The sequence below is a fragment of the Penicilliopsis zonata genome (assembly GCF_001890105.1).
Source record: "Penicilliopsis zonata CBS 506.65 unplaced genomic scaffold ASPZOscaffold_12, whole genome shotgun sequence".
NCBI lineage: Eukaryota > Fungi > Ascomycota > Eurotiomycetes > Eurotiales > Aspergillaceae > Penicilliopsis > Penicilliopsis zonata.
This window is the reverse complement of record NW_019208921.1, coordinates 42,314-59,204: the sequence shown is the minus strand read 5'-3', so window position 1 is coordinate 59,204 and position 16,891 is coordinate 42,314. Positions and strand designations below refer to the sequence as shown.

Sequence of the window (16,891 nt, the reverse complement as noted above, 5' to 3'; positions counted from 1 at the left end):
TTTTGAGCATAACATGCAAGTCCCTGGTTATCTTATCTATGAGTTATGCATGAGACACCCATCATTATTACATAGTTATGTACCTAAGGATGCTTGGAATGCTTATTCTGAAAATCCTTACTAATAACGATAATAACTCACATTTCAAAACACAACTAGTCACTAGTAACCAGTGATTGACTGGTGGCTTCGACGTTGGAAGGGAAAAGATCATCCCTCGGGAATACTAAGAAGAGATATTCGTCCGTGTCCAGTATCTACAATCACTTTGGCCTCAATTAGCCATGTAGTATGTGGTTCTCCTAATAGCCATCTACCTAGGTAATAATCTCCAAAAGCAGACATCAATGACGTAACATAACTATAACTAACTATAACTAGTATACTCCACCATTCACCACTGCTACCGAGGCTGGCCTTCAGGCGTCCTCCGTAAGTGTTAATCTGTCACTGCTGAGCCGAGGTCCACTTGAGGCTTTCCCCATGATTGCCGTTATCCGCTAGGGGGGGTTTCCCCCTCTGTGCTTCCTCTCTGGGTATATTCCTCTTTCTATTCTTTACTGTTCTCCTTGTTCATATTAACCGGGTGCACTCTCCTTGCTGCCATTGACTTACCTGGGGTTGAGTGGTTGTGTCCTGTTCTATCCTTTATTATAAAGCAAGACCCTCACACCCTCGACATGTTCTTCTCCACGCCTGTACACCACGCCCGTGCCACAGAGCTCCGGGAAGATCCCCCGGCTGGAAAGCCGTATTGTGTCACTTTACCAGGCACAGAGCAACCGGGCCGGAGTCCGATCTATCGTACTTGGAATGTCACCGGGGAGCTTGTCACGACTCTCGACCCCAAGGTAACCAACATTTTGCACTCGATATGGTTAGCAAACAGATGGCTGAGAGATTCTCTCCTCCTTTTTTAGGTCCGTACGCTACATGAGTTGTTCGAATCGGCCGCCGCATCTCATCCGAAGAATGACTGCCTGGGGCATCGTCCTTGGAACCCGGTGACCAAGAGCTACGGACAGTATGTATGGATCAACTACGAGACTGTCGAGAAGCGGCGTCTGGCGTTTGGTGCGGGATTGGTCGAGCTGCACCTGAAACACGGCTGCCATCGTCAGGGCCAATATGGCGTGGGGTTGTGGTGTCAAAATCGCCCGGAATGGCAGATCACCGGTACGGTTTTTTTATTATTATTATTATTTCTTTCTTTCGTTAGCTGTGCTTCTTCTAACTTGGCAGATTTGGCCTGTGTGTCCCAATCGCTTTTTTCGGTTTCCATCTACGATGTTTTGGCCCCGGATGCAACCGAATTCATCATCAACCACGCGGAGCTGCACTGTGTGGTCACCTCACTTCCGCATATACCCACCCTGCTCAAGCTCAAGCAACAGCAGAAACTGCCCAACCTCAGGATCATCGTCAGTGTGGACCCGCTTGACGCGGGTGACCAGCCTGGTCTATCCAAACGGGCGGTTCTGGAGTCTATCGCGACCGGAGAGGATGTCACAATCTATACCATGGACCAGGTCGAGGATCTAGGCACGGCGTCGAACCGCGCAAGCAAGCCCCCTTCCACGTCGGATATCGTGACCATCAACTACACGTCCGGCACGACGGGCAATCCCAAGGGTGTCGTTCTGACCCATGAAAATGCCGTCTCCGCGTCATCTGGCGCTATCTGCATGGGCCTGCAAGGGAAATCCGATACCTTGATCTCCTATTTGCCGCTGGCTCACATCTACGGACGTCTGACAGAGCATGCGGCGCTCTGGGGAGGTGGTCGGATCGGGTACTTCCATGGCAACATTCTTGAACTGGTCGATGACATGAAGGTGTTGAGGCCTACTTTATTCGTGTCCGTGCCCCGTCTGTTCACTCGTTTCGGGAGTGCCATCCGCGCCGCGACAGTCGACCAGCCGGGCTTCAAGGGGGCCTTGTCCCGCCACGTTGTAGCTACAAAAATGGCAAACATGACCGATGTCGCTCCTGGAAAGGCCACCACCCGACACGCCCTGTACGACCGGATCTGGGGGAAGAAGGTAGCCGCGGCGCTTGGATTGGACCAGGTGAGATTCATGTGTTCGGGCTCCGCGCCTCTGGACCCGTCGCTGCATGGCTTCCTCCGGGTCGTCCTCAGCGCGGATTTTGCCCAGGGCTACGGCCTGACGGAGACGTATGCCATCGCGAGCACTCAGTCGCATCTGGATCTCTCCGGTGGGAACTGCGGCCGGCTTGCCCCCTGCATCGAGGCTTGTCTGGAATCCTTGCCGGACATGGAGTACTCCGTCGACGACAAGCCGTATCCGCGCGGCGAGCTGCTCGTCCGTGGCAAGAACATCTTCCGAGAGTACTTCAAGGACCCAGAAGAGACTGCCAAGGCGATGACGGAGGACGGCTGGTTCCGGACGGGAGACGTCTGCACGCTCGACGAGAGAGGCCGCTTCGTCATCATCGATCGCCGGAAGAATGTCCTCAAATTGGCACAGGGCGAATACATCTCCCCCGAACGGCTCGAGGGCGTCTACCTCTCGGAGCTCGGCTACATTGCCCAAGCGTACGTCCACGGCGACAGTCTGCAAAACTTCCTGGTAGCAATTTTCGGTGTTCAACCAGACACCTTTGCCCTGTTCGCTAGCAAGGTGCTCGGCCGCCACATTGGACCCACGGACATGGACGCCATCAAGTCCGCTCTCTCAGATGAGAAGATCCGTAAAGCCGTGCTGAAGGACCTGGAAAAGGCTGCAAAGAATCACAGGCTTGCCGGATACGAGAGAATTAAAAACGTCTCGCTCAAACTCGAGCCGTTTACAGTGGAAAACAACCTTCTGACACCAACGTTAGTCTTTTTTTTTTTTTTACATTTACCAGAAACTCTTAGTACTCTTGCCAGTACTCTTGCCAGTGCTAACTTCTTTCTCCTAGGCTTAAATTGAAGCGTCCTCCGACGGTAAAGGTATTCCGCCAGCTGCTGGATCAGCTCTATGCTCAAGCAATTGAGGAACAGTCTTCTCCCAGGGCTAAACTGTAGTATATGCTTTATACTCGCTGCGTCTTGTTCGGTATACATGATTCTTTTTCGAGTTGTTTATATTACTTAGAATATTAAGAATAGTTAGTACATACTATCAACATAATATTACTAGACGAATGCATTCGCTTAGTATGAACAATTTATTCTAATAATTAGTTTTATATTATTTTACTATTTTCATTGGCAAATTTAATCTCTCTTCATTATGACTTCCTGGTAGTTATCTAGTAGTTAGTTACTAACGGTGTTTGATGGTTCTCGCTGACTGGCCAGTCACTAGCGTCTCCGCTCCTGACATCCGCCAGCAACTCATATTGAGCACCAAGACTGATACTCAGCTTCATAATAATCAGCAAAGGCACTTGTTGGATAAACTTTTTTGTTAATATGTACCTCTCCCGCCTCTTGCTCCTAGCCACGGCGGTGGCGACGACCGCCACCGCGTCCTCGTTGACCATCACCATCCCCTCGACCAACGTCTTGCCGAACCCTCATGTTCTCCCCGCAGGAACTCACGCAACACTAACAGCTGTATCGAGGGGAGATTCGGAAGGCAAAGAATCCCCGATAGAAAACCTGCTTACAGCCTCTCTCACCCGCTCCTCAACCTTTGTCTTCCGCAATCTCCCAGATCTGTCCGGCCCGGAATCGTACCTGCTCGACATCCGTTCGGCGGAATACGTCTTTGCGCCCTTCCGCGTCGATGTCGACGCTCACGGCTCTGTGTCGGGGGTCTGGGAGACTTTCCGCGGTAACGCGTGGGACAACCGAGGCGGGGAACGGTATATTCGTGGCGAGAATACGGATGTGAATGCCAACGTGGTGATCGAGGCGAAGGTCCTTGCCAGACGGACTTTTTACGCTGAACGACCTCAATGTAGGTGTTCTTGCATTTCGGAAAGGTAAAACATAAAAAACAAAAAAGCCATGCTAATTTATTCCATAGTTTCTCCGCTCGATCTGTTCAAAAACCCGATGATCCTACTTGCTGTCGTTGCAATGTTATTCACTTTCGGCATGCCCAAGCTCATGGAGAACAGTAAGCATATCTTCTTTGAGTACAATACTATCATAATGCTAATCACGGCGATCTAGTGGATCCTGAAATGCGCGCCGAGTTCGAGAAACAATCCCGTGCCTCACCTATTGCGGGCGCTGGCCGCTCTGCCCCCGGTGCGGCGGCCGCGAATTTCGATCTCGCAGGCTGGATGGCTGGTACGGCGCCGGGGCCGATGGCTGGGATGGATTCGGGGAAGGCAAGTGCTTCGGGTAGGGAGAGCGAGAGAGCGCGCAAGAGGTGATTCGCCTAGACTTTTTGGTATACAAAGTATAACTGTATAACCACCTAGGCGAATAGTTTTATTAAAAGCAGAGGATATATTACATTATAGCAACATAATGGACAGAGACATCTCTATCCAGGGTACCTGGTTTATCATCTCAATCAAACAGCTGTATGTACAGTAAACGCAAATACTAGAACCCGCCTCCGAAATCCCCGCCTCCGCCAAAGTCTCCTCCGCCACCAAAGTCCCCTCCGCCAAAACCACCCCCGCCGAAATCACCAGGACCACCCGGGCCTCCAAAGCCACCTGGTCCTCCAAATCCACCTGGTCCTCCAAAGCCGTCCGGTCCCCCAAACCCGCCTGGCCCCCCAAATCCACCCCCGCCAAAGTGGTGGTGATCCTCAAGCACATCAGCTAGCAACACGCCGCCAAGTAGACCGCCCCCGACGCCCAGAGCCGCCGCAGTGCCCGTACCCATACCCTGTCGTCTCTGAGGAGGCTGCTGCTGTTGCTGATAATAAGCTCCCTGGGGTGGGTATCCGTTGTATCCGTACGGCTGTTGCGCGGGGGGGTAATATCCACCCTGCTGGTTTCCATAATACTGCTGCTGGTTGTAGTTATTATTATAATTCCCCTGCTGGCCACTGTTCTTGCCAAACAGTTTCCCCAGAAATCCCCTGCTGCGCGTCTGCGTCTGCGGGTCGGCCTGCGAATCGGCCTGCTTTACAGCCGGCGATAACGAAGCAGAAGAAGAAGGAGACGCATACGCCACCGACTGTTGGTCACCCCGGTTCTGGGACTTATCGTAATACCCCGACGCTGCACCAGGGGTTGAGGACCCCGCGCGGGCATTTTCTTCCGCTTGTAGTCGGGCCGCGAGCCGGGCATCGCTTTCAAGCGAAGTGTCTTGCTCCCTGGTCCCTTTCTCTGCTAACCCAGCCTCTGGGATACGGTTCGACGGTGGCGGTCCATCGATGCTCTCTAAAGGCTCGGCTGGTGCGGTGGGAGGTTCCCATTGTGACTGTCCGGTCTCTAAATTGATGAAGTACCTGTCGAAATTTTTCTATCAGTACGAATCCATCTGATGGAAAAGAATTGATCTTTGACATTTACTCACCACTGCTTATATCGCTCATCATACTGCGCTTTCCATCCATCAGGAACGATGGGCGGCGGAGGCCCAGGAGGTGGGGCAAATGACATGACACCGGGGCTGTTGTGTGACGGAAATTCGATTGTGTGAAGTATCCTGTTTCAGCAGACCCTGTTCTCAAGGGAAGATGGTTTGTTGTTTGAATGGACAAAGTAAACTAAAATTCCTCGCGGAGCCGTACTTATACTGTGTGTTAGACCCGAGCTTGGTTCCGCGGCGACGACGCAAGCAGTGGCGGTGCAGATGTTCAGGCGCCACGTCAGCGCTGTTAGGTTGCTCCTTAGGTAGTTACATAGTTAACTAGTTGGTAGCTAGGTGGTTACCTAGTCACTCGGTACTTCTAAGCCACATCCAAAGACCATTAGGCAGTGAATTAATCATTATTATCATGGGCTCATGGTATTCTAGAGTCTAGACTAAGCTGGCTTTTTGATCGTCGTGCAGTGCCACAAACCAACTTCTTCCAAGCTACAGCAGGTCGCCATGTTTCATACATCCTTCATCAACATTATGTACTGAAGCTAGAACTTGATACAGTTTAGCGATAAGCTGGCGGCAAGCATTTCAGACGTCACCGTCGTTGATGTTCGCATCAATATGCCCGCTATCGGGCCACCAGTAATCTTCCTCCAAATTTTCTGCAAGCACTTTGAGAAAAGCCCGAATGTCGAAGGGATCCGGGGGCTGGGAAGCTGAGCTCGAACTATCCGAGTCGCTGTCCATGGTCAGATCGATGATCTCGGGTTCCGCCTTTGATGGCTGGAAGCATCCTTCGTCGTCACTGATCAGGCTGATGAATTTCGTGTTCTCCTTGTCATCGTCGTTTCGGTGCGACGAATGCTTTCGTTTCCTCTTTTTTTTATTCCGTTTGTAATTGCGTGTCCGGGCAAGCCGGATCTGCGCTTTGATCTCCTCTCGAGTATGGTTGTCTAGTCCTGGTCGTTTATCCACTGGGAGACCGGAGAGCTGACACTGCTGCACCTCGGGAGTGAGAGGACTCTTGGCTAGAACATGCATTGGAACATTATTGTCTTTGCTGCGTCGCGCCCAGCGGGCATACGGCCCTTTGTAGTTTGGCCCCTGACCCACTCCGAAGACTGGATGTCTCTCCAGCGCACCAGAGGAAAGAAGACGATTCGCGATTTCAACTCCAGATTCGGATTCCGGGTCAGCGCCGGTGGACGACGACAGTGGCTGCGACGATGAGGCGGGCTCGGGGGCGCTTTCGAGGTTCATATCGCATTCATCTGTGTTCCAAAATGGACCAGACGACAGCACATGGATCCCGCCGGCAGCGTCTCCGATCAAAAGATTGGTTTTGTCGTCTGAAAATGTCCCGCACATGATCTCCTCCTTCAAGGATGCTGTATTTTCAACAAGGGTATCCTCCGGTGATCGCAGGATGTTCCACCTCTTTAGAACCCCGTCAGAAGCCCCTGTGTAGAACGCATCGATCTCGTTGCCCCACAAGGCAACTCGCACGCCTACATCAGCTTGCTCTCTGGATACTTCCTCATTGATTTGATTGATCGGATAGCCATGCTCGAGCTTGTGAAGAACTTCCGAAGGATCGCGGATATCCCAGACATATGTTATTCCATCCGTACAACTTGCAGAGACGTAGTTTGGATTAACGGGGCAAAACGAGACGTCGTTCATATCCAGTGCAGGACAATCGAGCTCCATAGTGCTTCGCTTGGACACGAAAGGCTCATATATTCGAACAACAGATCGCGTATCCTTTGCCGCACCGTTAATATTGAGTTTCGGTCGAGAGCTGCCAGTGACGAAGATTGGCATTGTCGGATGCCATTTTATATCAAAAATATTCTGGGCGCTTGGACTGATCTGTATGGGTGCCATCGAGGTTTCAGAGGCGGTCCAAACAGCGAGCTGACCGGATGAAGCAGTGATATATTGATTTGGAACTTTCTCGGACATCCCTGCCACAAGGAACTTCTTCGTCACATTGGTTTGCCCCCAAACCAACGCAGTAGGCGTGTATTCAATAATGTTTTTAGCCTGCTTTCCCTTGATAGCTTCAAGAGGACTCGAGCTATTGTCTTCAAGATCCCACAAGGTAAAATCATCAAGGGTTCCCGTTGCGACCAAGTTACTGTAGAAATGTGAACGTGCCATGAGATTCACTTTTGATCGATGCCGAAGGGTCTTTCTGCAAGAGATCTGGTCATAATTTGCAACGTCCCACAGCTTCACCGTGTGATCATAGCTAGCGGTCAGAAGCATGTCTTCATACCATTGGATGGCTGTGACGCTCATGAAAAGGCGTCGGTCAGCAGTGGTGTTCAGCGCCAGATTCCTTCTCCTAGGCCGCTGCACCCAGTGGTCGGGAAGTTCCTTCAAGGAATTCCTCGTCAGATCTCCAAGTAGCAAATTATTGCCGCGGTTGTAGTCCATATTCAGGTCATCGCTCTCTGCTGCTGCGCCAACAGCGAATTGCGTTCCTTTGGGAGACCATGTCAGGACAAGGACATCGTTAGATGCCCCTTTCCACCTCTTGCTGATCTTGAGATTTTGGGAGAATTCTTTGTGCAGCTGGCGCTGAGAGACGCGGCACAGGCCGAGTTCACGATCTCGTAATAATTTCCCTGACGAAGGCTTTCTCGGCGCTTCCTTGGAATATCGAGTAGGTTCATTCTTCCTAACGGCCACTGGGGCTTTCCTGATGGTGACTTTCGTCGTCTCCTCCTCTGTAGTTTCTTCTCCTATCCTTATCTTCGCATAGTAGTTTCGTGGTCTGCTGATGGGGCGACCAGACCGTCGGGATTTCTGGGGAATCTCCGATGAAGGAGAGATGTTCGTGACTGCGAGGTCAACGTTCTCTTTGTTTTCACTTGACACGAAACGCCTGGGAATCCGAGCTCTTGGAGCTTCCGAAGAAGAGGAGTAGGAGGACTCGCGCAGTTGGCGTTTTGGCTTCATTGACATATGACGTTGCAGTTTCTGCCGGTCATGATTCTTCGCAATTGATTTTTGTTCCGCGGGAGCTTTACGGGATTTATTCATGAACTCCGCAAGCAGAATCCGCGCCTCTTCATCCGGACTCAGGTTATTTTGGGTGTTGCTTGATTCCAATGCATATTGGTGTGGCCTGATGTGTAGTTCATTGTCTGCAGTGGCTGTTGTTCTGTAGAGTGGAAGAGGTCTCGTACTTATTGTTGTGTTATCAGGAGGCATTATTGTAGATGGAAGAGGTCAATGGAAAGCCGCTAGCAATCTCTTATCGCCTTGTAATTATTAATCCACGGCCGAAGGACATGAATCTTGAAGACATGGAAGCAGTGCAAGTCATGAAGTCCCATGTAATATGAGACAAAGCCAAAGTATAGGCAAAATTGTGAATCGAATCCACGAAACGGCGCTTATGAACAAAGAAAGAGGTTCTATAAGTGCCAGCTGCTCGTCAATATCAGGGGGCCAACACTGGGGACACTGGGTATTCGGAGTAGAGTAGTATCGCCAAAAAACACACTGACTCGTAACTATATTGGCTTTTAGCAAGAAAAGAGGGCGGTCGCAGGGCCGTGCTCAGTCAAATCTGCCAGCAGGAGACTGGCATTTCACAGGGCGGGGGGCCAGAAGACTAGAAATAGTGGACGTCTATGCCAGTGAAAATCGCAGTTTAAGAACTGGCTTTGAATCTAAAGAAGACGCGAAGGAAATTGGTAGCTGGTGAATAGAGATAATTAGACGACGCGTTCTCGCGCGAAATGGGCGTATCCATTTTAGATAGGAAGTACTTTAAATAGAAGGCGGTGAAGCCTCGGTTTCTAGCATAGGGTATGTATTTTCCCCTTATATTATTCTACATTAAGTCTTTTGATACTTATAATAATAACTCTAAATAGGAATATATAGCCTATAGTTATTTTTAAAATCCTGGGACTCAGGGAGCATTAATAAAGCTAAAAGTAGGTGAATGACGTTGAAGGTGCCTAAAGGTTGAGGCCTGATGAACTTGGTTTAAAGGCTGCTTCTCTAAGTCACCTATAACTTGGCCTTAGTTAAATGTAGGTGCATATAGGAAAATAATGCTGCCTGTTAAGGTAGTGGGTGATCTCTAGACGTGCTTCCTCTTTCCAGATTTATGACAGGTCATAAGGTAGTAAGGTACCTATCCGCAGAACAAGTTGTCATATATATGACATGCCATAATTATCTCATTTATCTTGCAAAAAAGAAAAAGAAAAAGTTAATAATTCTTTTTTTATCTGTATTTAGTGTTACATCTGAAGCTATATTAGCTTCTAAAACTTATTAGGCATGGGATTAGAATAACGGCATTCAAATACCACTTTTGCCACTTCAATGTGACCAGAAATATTGGGAGTATGACAATATGATGGACAAACAGACATTAGATCCATCAAGAGACATCCAAAGGGCTGCCACTTGAATAGGATGAACCAGAATTGAGACTCAGGCTTCATCTTCTCCCAAGCCAGGCGAAATAAAAGAAAGATTCAACCTTTTCTATTTCTTGATGGCGCGAGCTCTTCCACGAGCAGATACCATCATATCATATAATATATCCTTGAATGCAAATAAGAAGGCTGCAGTGATGGCGCTCTGGGTGACCTTGGGTGCGATTCCTGAAGCAAGAGAACCCATATAAGTAATTTGTTATTATACTTCAAGAAAGTCTTACCTCTGTACAACCCGACAACACCTTCTTCCTGGATGATTCTCTTCAAACTTCCATTCAGGCTTTCCTTCGGCCCGTCTTTGCTGGCAACGTGCATTCGGCTTTTAACCGTGATATACGGATATGTGATGGAGGTGGCCATGATCTTGCCCAAAGCACCCAAATAAAAGGCATCCTTGGGTGTGACTCGGCGCCGCCGTTCCACGATGTTTTTAAGCTGCTCAAAAATACTATACTGCAGGATAGGGTTGATCACAAGGATCAGGGCTGGGAGAACACCAGCAAACAGGGCCTTGGGTCCTTCTTGCCGCAAGAGCTCAATCAACGTGCTGATCGTTGATGGGCGTGCTTTCTTCTTAGCCTGCCCACCGGGCAGGCCCTGTTCATCCGATTCAGACTTGCAAGCCGTCATTCGCGTGTTGATGACCCAGATGGGGTTCGTGATCAAAACCGTAGCACTGCCGGCAATGGCGCCTGCAATCATCGACTCGACGGTTGTGAGTTTTTTCGAGGCTCGGCCTGCCCGCACCGCGGCCTTCTCGAAAGCCGCCCGAGTCCATTCATACCAATAATAGTAGACGAAATTGGTGACGCTGATCCCGAAAAGCGCCGATTCGAGGCCGGAGTAAAGCCCGGCCACCCCCTCGCGCTGGACAATACGACGGACTGCGTCAAGAGTCGACGATTGCGCCCGTTTCGATTCAACCTGGGCTCGTGTCGACAGGGTGACGAGGGGATATCTGCAGATGTATATGGTGGTTAGCTAAATAGATGGTTTCCACGCTGCATTACCGACTGCCGTTTCTCTTCAAAACGTACGTCAGGGCCATCGACAGAATACCCCCTCCTGCGCCAGCCAAAGCGTGGGCTATGTTATCACTCTGCTGGGCCGCAGCCGCGGCCGCAACAGACTTCTTCTGTTCATCGATCCTAGAGGCAGACATGATGGTATGTGGCTAGTGAACCGGAGATCGTGGAGGTTGAAACTAGGAGCTAGAGTAATCACTGTTACAGTATACTCGTGACTGGGCCGCAGGGAGCGAGATAAGGAGAGTTATCGGACCAACTGGACAACCGGATGTGCAGCGAAGATTCCAGGTTGGAAAAAGGATAGATAGATAAAAAGAGCGTAGGGTCTTGTGCGATGGAAGGGAATGGGTTTATTTAGTTGACCTATTTGATCGCTGCTGCGGTACAAAGTATGGTACTCCGTACATAACTATGGCGGGATAAGACCCATGACGTTTTACCGAACCTTCTGCCTCGGCTCTGACCATTTAGTGTTATCACGACACAAGAGTTTGACCATGCCGAGTGTACTCCATAACAGCATAACATTATTCTTGTTGGGAATCACTGGAATCATTGCTATTTTCAATTAATATAAATTTGTTGATATTATTCTAGATTAATCAGAAAGAGACATGAACGTTCAAAGTACAGCCCAGTTGTAAAAGGGTAACCTGCTAAAGGAAGCGAAGGTTATCTACCTATTATTTCAATATCATGCCATGCGTCTAGTTTCGCATGCTTATTATTTCAAACCGAGGTTTCACCAGATGCTGCTGGTTGTTCGAAGTTACGGGAAAACATGCTGAAATCCATATCCCCCAGTCACATGATAGTTGCCTCGGACTCGGGACCCGATAGGCAGCCGTGAGAAAATAAAAATTAGAACAAACAGGACAAACAAATCAAAACAAATCAAAACAAATCACAGGCAACTTATTCAGACCTGTATCAATTTGTCAAGTCAGTGACTATCTTATATAAACAGTATATACGTCTCCTCACAGTCCACAGTTCGCGGGCAGCAGCACGGGCGGCGCGGGAGGAGAGGGGGGCGGGAGAAGGCTAGAAGTTAGCTAAGCCCGTAAAACCTCACCCAGCGAACCACTTACTGAGCTCAACTCCAGAGAGGAGAGAGAGGAAAGAGATGAGGGGCAGCGAGAGCTATCCGTGATGCTACCACTAGTCAGCTGCGAACACAACTTCCTGCAACACCACCTTGCGAACAAGAGACATACCAGGGTGAGAGCACGGGATACTGGGGAGAAAAGGAGAGAAGGAGATTTTTTATCGACCTAGTGATTCTGCGCCACTCCCTCCTCCATCAGCTGGTCTCAACAGACGCTGTTGGTCACAGACGGCCTAGCCCATTGCGCCGGGCGATTGCCGCTAGATGCAGACAAGCTTTTCTGGAGACTTTCGCCGTCTCTAGCGCTGCTATAATAGGAGGAGTAAATGCGGACGCGGTACTGGCGGCAGTTGCAGAAGAGGCTGCAGTGGCAGCGGCAGCGGTGGCATCGGAGACGGCGGCGGGCCTGAGCAACTATTCTTGTCAGAAACATAACTATATATGGGAAGAGGCAGAGCCACGAGCAATTGGCATAGCCATAAGCAACAGGCACAGGCGAAGCACAGGATCTTCCCTCACTTCCACACTAATTTAAGAAACATGAGAGATCAACTTACTAGTTGATCGCCGCAGTTGCCCACCGCAGCAGGAGCAGAAAAACAAGGAGGGTGGTAAGGGTTCAGGATAGGGTTACCCAAGCCCAAAACAGAAAACCCGACGGCCTATTATTCGACTGCAGGTCTAATGGAGACATTATGATTATCTAGCACTTGCAGTACCACCCCCAGGTGATTCATACGATCGTCAAGTGTATCAGAGAAACCTGGAGGGCGACCAGCAGCAGATGGATTCCGGCAGCAGGAGTAGCCGCCCCCCCAGTCACGCAGACTCATTGGCTATTGTAGTGCTAGTGCTAGTAGTTATTGTTGCTGTTGCTGTTGCTAAGCAGAAGTAAAGGTAGTAGTAGTAGTAGTAGTAGTAGTAGTAGTAGTAGCAGCAGCAGCAGTGCAAGCAGAAACAGAAGTAGTAGAAGCAGCAGTGGTGGTATTTATAGCGAGGAACTTTCTACCCAATATTCACTGTCGAACCTTCTTTTCTATTCAATGCTTAGTCTCTTTCCCCCTCATGCTCCCGACTATCAAGGTGAACGCCTGCAGCCCAGGAGGTTAATAACTTTATTAATTCTTTAATTCACTCCTTAAGTGAGTCCTTGAGTAATATAAATGTTTCACAATAAATGTCCCAGTTAATGCCTCAATGAATTAATTCATTGGATAGTTCCTTAAGCATAACATTATTTACGTCCTACTGCGCAGCCGTTGACGCGATAAGCAGATAGTAACCCTATTATTAAGCCCTAAGCCCTGGCCCTAGATCCTGTATACGGCAGGAGTCCCCGCAGGTCTGTCATGATAGGCTTAGTGCCATCTGTTTAAGGCAACTGCCAGATAGTTGGATCCATGGATCTGTCATTATTATCCATATGTTTTCCCTAGTTGATTGACTATTAAGTACTCTGTAGCAACTTGACTTGTTCTTCCTCCTCTAGTGAGAGAATACTGTTTTTTATCATATCAAATACTACTCAAGACGACCAGCTTTTGAAACTGGAAACCTGATCTAGAACATCCCGAAAAAATCAATACACTTCAGAAAGAACAATGGCGTCTCTTCAAGGAACTAGATCCTAGGGTGACAGCTAGCACTGGCGTCCAGAGCCTACTCTAGATAGAAGTTTAGGTAGACTTTAGGAGGGTACTCAGTATAAGATAACTAGAAGAGGAAGATACTACTATAGGAGAGAGTATAGATATCATATAGCTAGCTAAATCTACTATAATCATCTTATAGTCTTGTGGGTATTCATTTCATACTGATCCTATAAACAAAATAACGCAAGCCTCATCCGACACTTACGAGTAGCTGACAAATGCCCAAGTAGTAGGTCTCGGAGAAGACTCCTTCTTACGGTATCTTCGGATATCTCTACTTGGAGAAATTCTTGAGTGCTGAATACTTGCTCTACAGTGTGCATCGGATCTACCGCGTTTGCTGAGGATCCAGAATAGGCCTTGGTCCTTTACTAATGGGCGTTTCTATTGCTGTCTCATTGTCGGTTTGCTGCTGAGCTCGATCGCACAGTGCTCACTTTAGTTGAAATAAAGCATTATAATTGTTTTATGATTATTACTTAATCCAGCAAAGAGGTATCCCGGATTTCCTAGAAGTCATGATTAAACCGTCTCTTGAGCTCTGACTTTCATTTATAATTAAGATAAAACCCCTATACTCTTTTATAATATTAATAGTAAGTAGTATAGTGACTAACTGATGCTAATTGAGATTTCTTATTCCAAGCCATCCCCGTTTCTACCGTATTTATAGTCGAACGAGGCTTGCTACATCAATACTAAGTGAAGAGACTGTTGAATGCCCGGGGATCGCTGTCGATTATGGGGAAGAGTAAATGCGAGGGAAGGATCAAAACAAAACCAAAAGCTGATTTGAAGAATTATTTTTATTAGAAATCAGCCAACAGGTTCAATACTGTCAAGGTATGATCTAGACTGGCAAACAGCCGAAGTAACCCTCAGTGTTTTCGAGGCAACCGAACTAAGCGAGCATTGCTTCTCGATATCCGAGCTGTTGTAAGCTAACTACAAGTTATATATGAATTCGCTAGCTGCCAGAATGACTGCCTTCGCTGCTATCATATCTACTCATTCCAGAAAGCATAGGTATAGGAGCCAGTATTCCTCTTCACCGCAGCCATCGTCGTGCGTACCACTGCCATCATGCAGCGCGAGCTCTTCCCCCCGATGCCTACTCAGTGGAACGGTAAGTCTTTGCTGGAAGCGTTCACTTATTCTGTTCATTTCAATCTTTAATATTTTAATGGGTTTCTTTTTTTTTTTTGGCTACCTTGACCTTTGAGAGAACCACGGTGTTATGATCATGGAAGATGATATCTTTCTCAATGCATGGATCGATCCGGACGTCATCAACATCTCCAAGGACATCTCGGCCAAGGTTTACCTACAAACAACCCGCGGAACAGGCTTCCAGGGCTCCTACCTACTTCGTTTACCCCCCGGGTACGAGGCGGGCGAGGAAAGCTACCCGGTCCTATACTGGCTTCATAGCGGTCTCCAGACCTCTCGCTCGTGCCATTGGGCGCTCCAATTCCACGGGCAAAAGATAGAGGAGGGTCTGATGCCGAAATGCATCATTGTTGCCCCCCCAGGTACGGAAACAAAAGCAGGAGTGTTTTCCATCTCCAATTTGACGCTGAGGGGAAAGGGGGGTGTTCAGGTCCTTCCTCAGGGACGGTATATCGATAACTACGATGGTACTCGCCCCCTGGCCACGATTATCAAGAATGACCTCGTCAATGCGATCATTACGCGCTTCCGGACCATTCGACACAAGTCTGCGCGGTGGTTTGAAGGATCCTCAATGGAAGGGTGGAGTTATCTATATCAATAACCAATCCACTATCCACGCTTACTGATAATTGACAGTTACGGAACCCTCCATTGTCGCCTTGAACAACCCTGATATCCTCTGCGCCGCCTCGGCCATTGCCCCCGCCGTCCTCTGGAAGATGGAGGACGAGGTCGAATGAATGACCCGCATCAAGACTTCTGGGATCATTCTCATCCGTACTTTGTGGCGGGGGCTTGCCGTGAAAAGGCAGGCGACATGCCCACCCGCATTCCGTCGGGGGAGAAGGGCTTCCGCCTGGTCGAGGCGATGCCCCGCATGATCAACCGCATGCGCGACCTCAAGTATAACTTCCAGACTAAGGAAGCGCCGGGAGTCGGTCACTATTACCAGAGAATCTTGGCCGAAGTGGAGGATTCCGTATGGGCCTGGTGGATGGATGAGGTGGCACCGCAGGTCGTCAAGCCTGAAGTCCTGTAAATATTATTCTCTTTTTTGATCAGATATCCTTAGGAATCACGTATTTATGAGCACTGTAATGCAACTACATATACAAGACTGATTGACCATCGTGAATGTCCTTATAAGGTCAAGAACCAAACGAGTATAGAGTATAGTACAGCCGTTTCGCCATATCTGTAAATTGTCTGTCGCTTAGGAACTAAATCAACGAGTGTTATTATATCTTCTACACACAATAATGATTGGGTAAGATCAGGGACGGATTCAGGATTTCCGGGACTGTTCAGCTGATGCGCTCATGAGGCAGCTCCAGTCAGTTGCCCATTGATCACTTGGCTTGGGCGACAGGGTTAATCATGCTACCGCAGCTACTGGTTATTGCCAGTATCACTTTTGTGGTCATTGATCACATACAGCTTAGTTAACTATGACAAGAAGGATGACTTCATGTCCTACTATTAGTATGACGTAAGTGGAATGACTGCATATCCTTATTTACTGTTGAACATGAATTTAAGCTCACAGTAGATTAGCATCCACAATGTTGGCTTCTTGGAACTAACTTACCTCTTACATTCCCCCGCTTGAGAGGCAATGTGACAGAGTTCAATTCTATAGTCCGGGTGATATCCACCATCTCCCTGTCAAATGACAGCGTTTGTGTTATGCTAGTTGGGTCACCTGCGAAAGGCTCGACGCAATGACTTCTCAATGGCAGCGATTGTAATGATTATGACTACCACCCAGTGTGGGACATGCCATTTCTACTCATGGACACCAAAGGGCTATCTTCCTGGGTGGATGTCAAACTAAAGAGCCTAAACACGGTTGAGACTTGGGACTAAGTGGAGTATAGCCGATGAAAGATCTCTTCCAAGATATTGTCTCCAAATACCGATGATTCTCGATCAATAATCCATGTTCGAAGCGAGATACGTAAGGAGGCCCAACCTAGGAAAGACAAACCGAAGTGGTGGAGACATGGGAT

At 48.6% G+C, this 16,891-nt stretch overlaps 6 protein-coding genes across 6 annotated transcripts; 3 read left to right on the top strand and 3 right to left on the bottom strand.

Moving 5' to 3' along the window:
* Nucleotides 1-583: 583 nt before the first annotated feature.
* Nucleotides 584-3,054, top strand: ASPZODRAFT_134258 (hypothetical protein). The gene is made up of 4 exons (XM_022723479.1): nucleotides 584-851; nucleotides 921-1,176; nucleotides 1,243-2,839; nucleotides 2,926-3,054. The coding sequence occupies exons 1-4, from the start codon at nucleotides 681-683 to the stop codon at nucleotides 3,029-3,031; spliced, it is 2,130 nt and encodes a 709-aa protein (XP_022579368.1). The 5' UTR covers nucleotides 584-680; the 3' UTR covers nucleotides 3,032-3,054.
* A 321-nt stretch (nucleotides 3,055-3,375) lies between these two features.
* Nucleotides 3,376-4,466, top strand: ASPZODRAFT_134256 (hypothetical protein). The gene is made up of 3 exons (XM_022723478.1): nucleotides 3,376-3,911; nucleotides 3,981-4,073; nucleotides 4,130-4,466. The coding sequence occupies exons 1-3, from the start codon at nucleotides 3,422-3,424 to the stop codon at nucleotides 4,333-4,335; spliced, it is 789 nt and encodes a 262-aa protein (XP_022579367.1). The 5' UTR covers nucleotides 3,376-3,421; the 3' UTR covers nucleotides 4,336-4,466.
* A 44-nt stretch (nucleotides 4,467-4,510) lies between these two features.
* ASPZODRAFT_144190 (hypothetical protein) lies at nucleotides 4,511-5,523 on the bottom strand (the record flags this gene model as incomplete). The annotated part of the gene is made up of 2 exons (XM_022724988.1): nucleotides 4,511-5,369; nucleotides 5,438-5,523. The coding sequence occupies 2 exons, from the start codon at nucleotides 5,521-5,523 to the stop codon at nucleotides 4,511-4,513; spliced, it is 945 nt and encodes a 314-aa protein (XP_022579366.1).
* Nucleotides 5,524-5,836: 313 nt separating this feature from the next.
* On the bottom strand, nucleotides 5,837-9,166 carry ASPZODRAFT_134254 (hypothetical protein). Its single transcript, XM_022723477.1, has one exon. It carries the CDS (start codon nucleotides 8,669-8,671, stop codon nucleotides 6,038-6,040), a length of 2,634 nt encoding a protein of 877 aa, XP_022579365.1. The 5' UTR covers nucleotides 8,672-9,166; the 3' UTR covers nucleotides 5,837-6,037.
* Nucleotides 9,167-9,685: 519 nt separating this feature from the next.
* Nucleotides 9,686-11,477, bottom strand: ASPZODRAFT_134253 (hypothetical protein). The gene is made up of 3 exons (XM_022723476.1): nucleotides 10,959-11,477; nucleotides 10,143-10,879; nucleotides 9,686-10,086 (listed from the first exon to the last, which is right to left on the bottom strand). Exons 1-3 carry the CDS (start codon nucleotides 11,081-11,083, stop codon nucleotides 9,968-9,970), a joined length of 981 nt encoding a protein of 326 aa, XP_022579364.1. The 5' UTR covers nucleotides 11,084-11,477; the 3' UTR covers nucleotides 9,686-9,967.
* A 3,315-nt stretch (nucleotides 11,478-14,792) lies between these two features.
* Nucleotides 14,793-15,921, top strand: ASPZODRAFT_26897 (hypothetical protein; the record flags this gene model as incomplete). The annotated part of the gene is made up of 4 exons (XM_022728068.1): nucleotides 14,793-14,835; nucleotides 14,933-15,466; nucleotides 15,519-15,613; nucleotides 15,691-15,921. The coding sequence occupies 4 exons, from the start codon at nucleotides 14,793-14,795 to the stop codon at nucleotides 15,919-15,921; spliced, it is 903 nt and encodes a 300-aa protein (XP_022579363.1).
* Nucleotides 15,922-16,891: the final 970 nt, after the last annotated feature.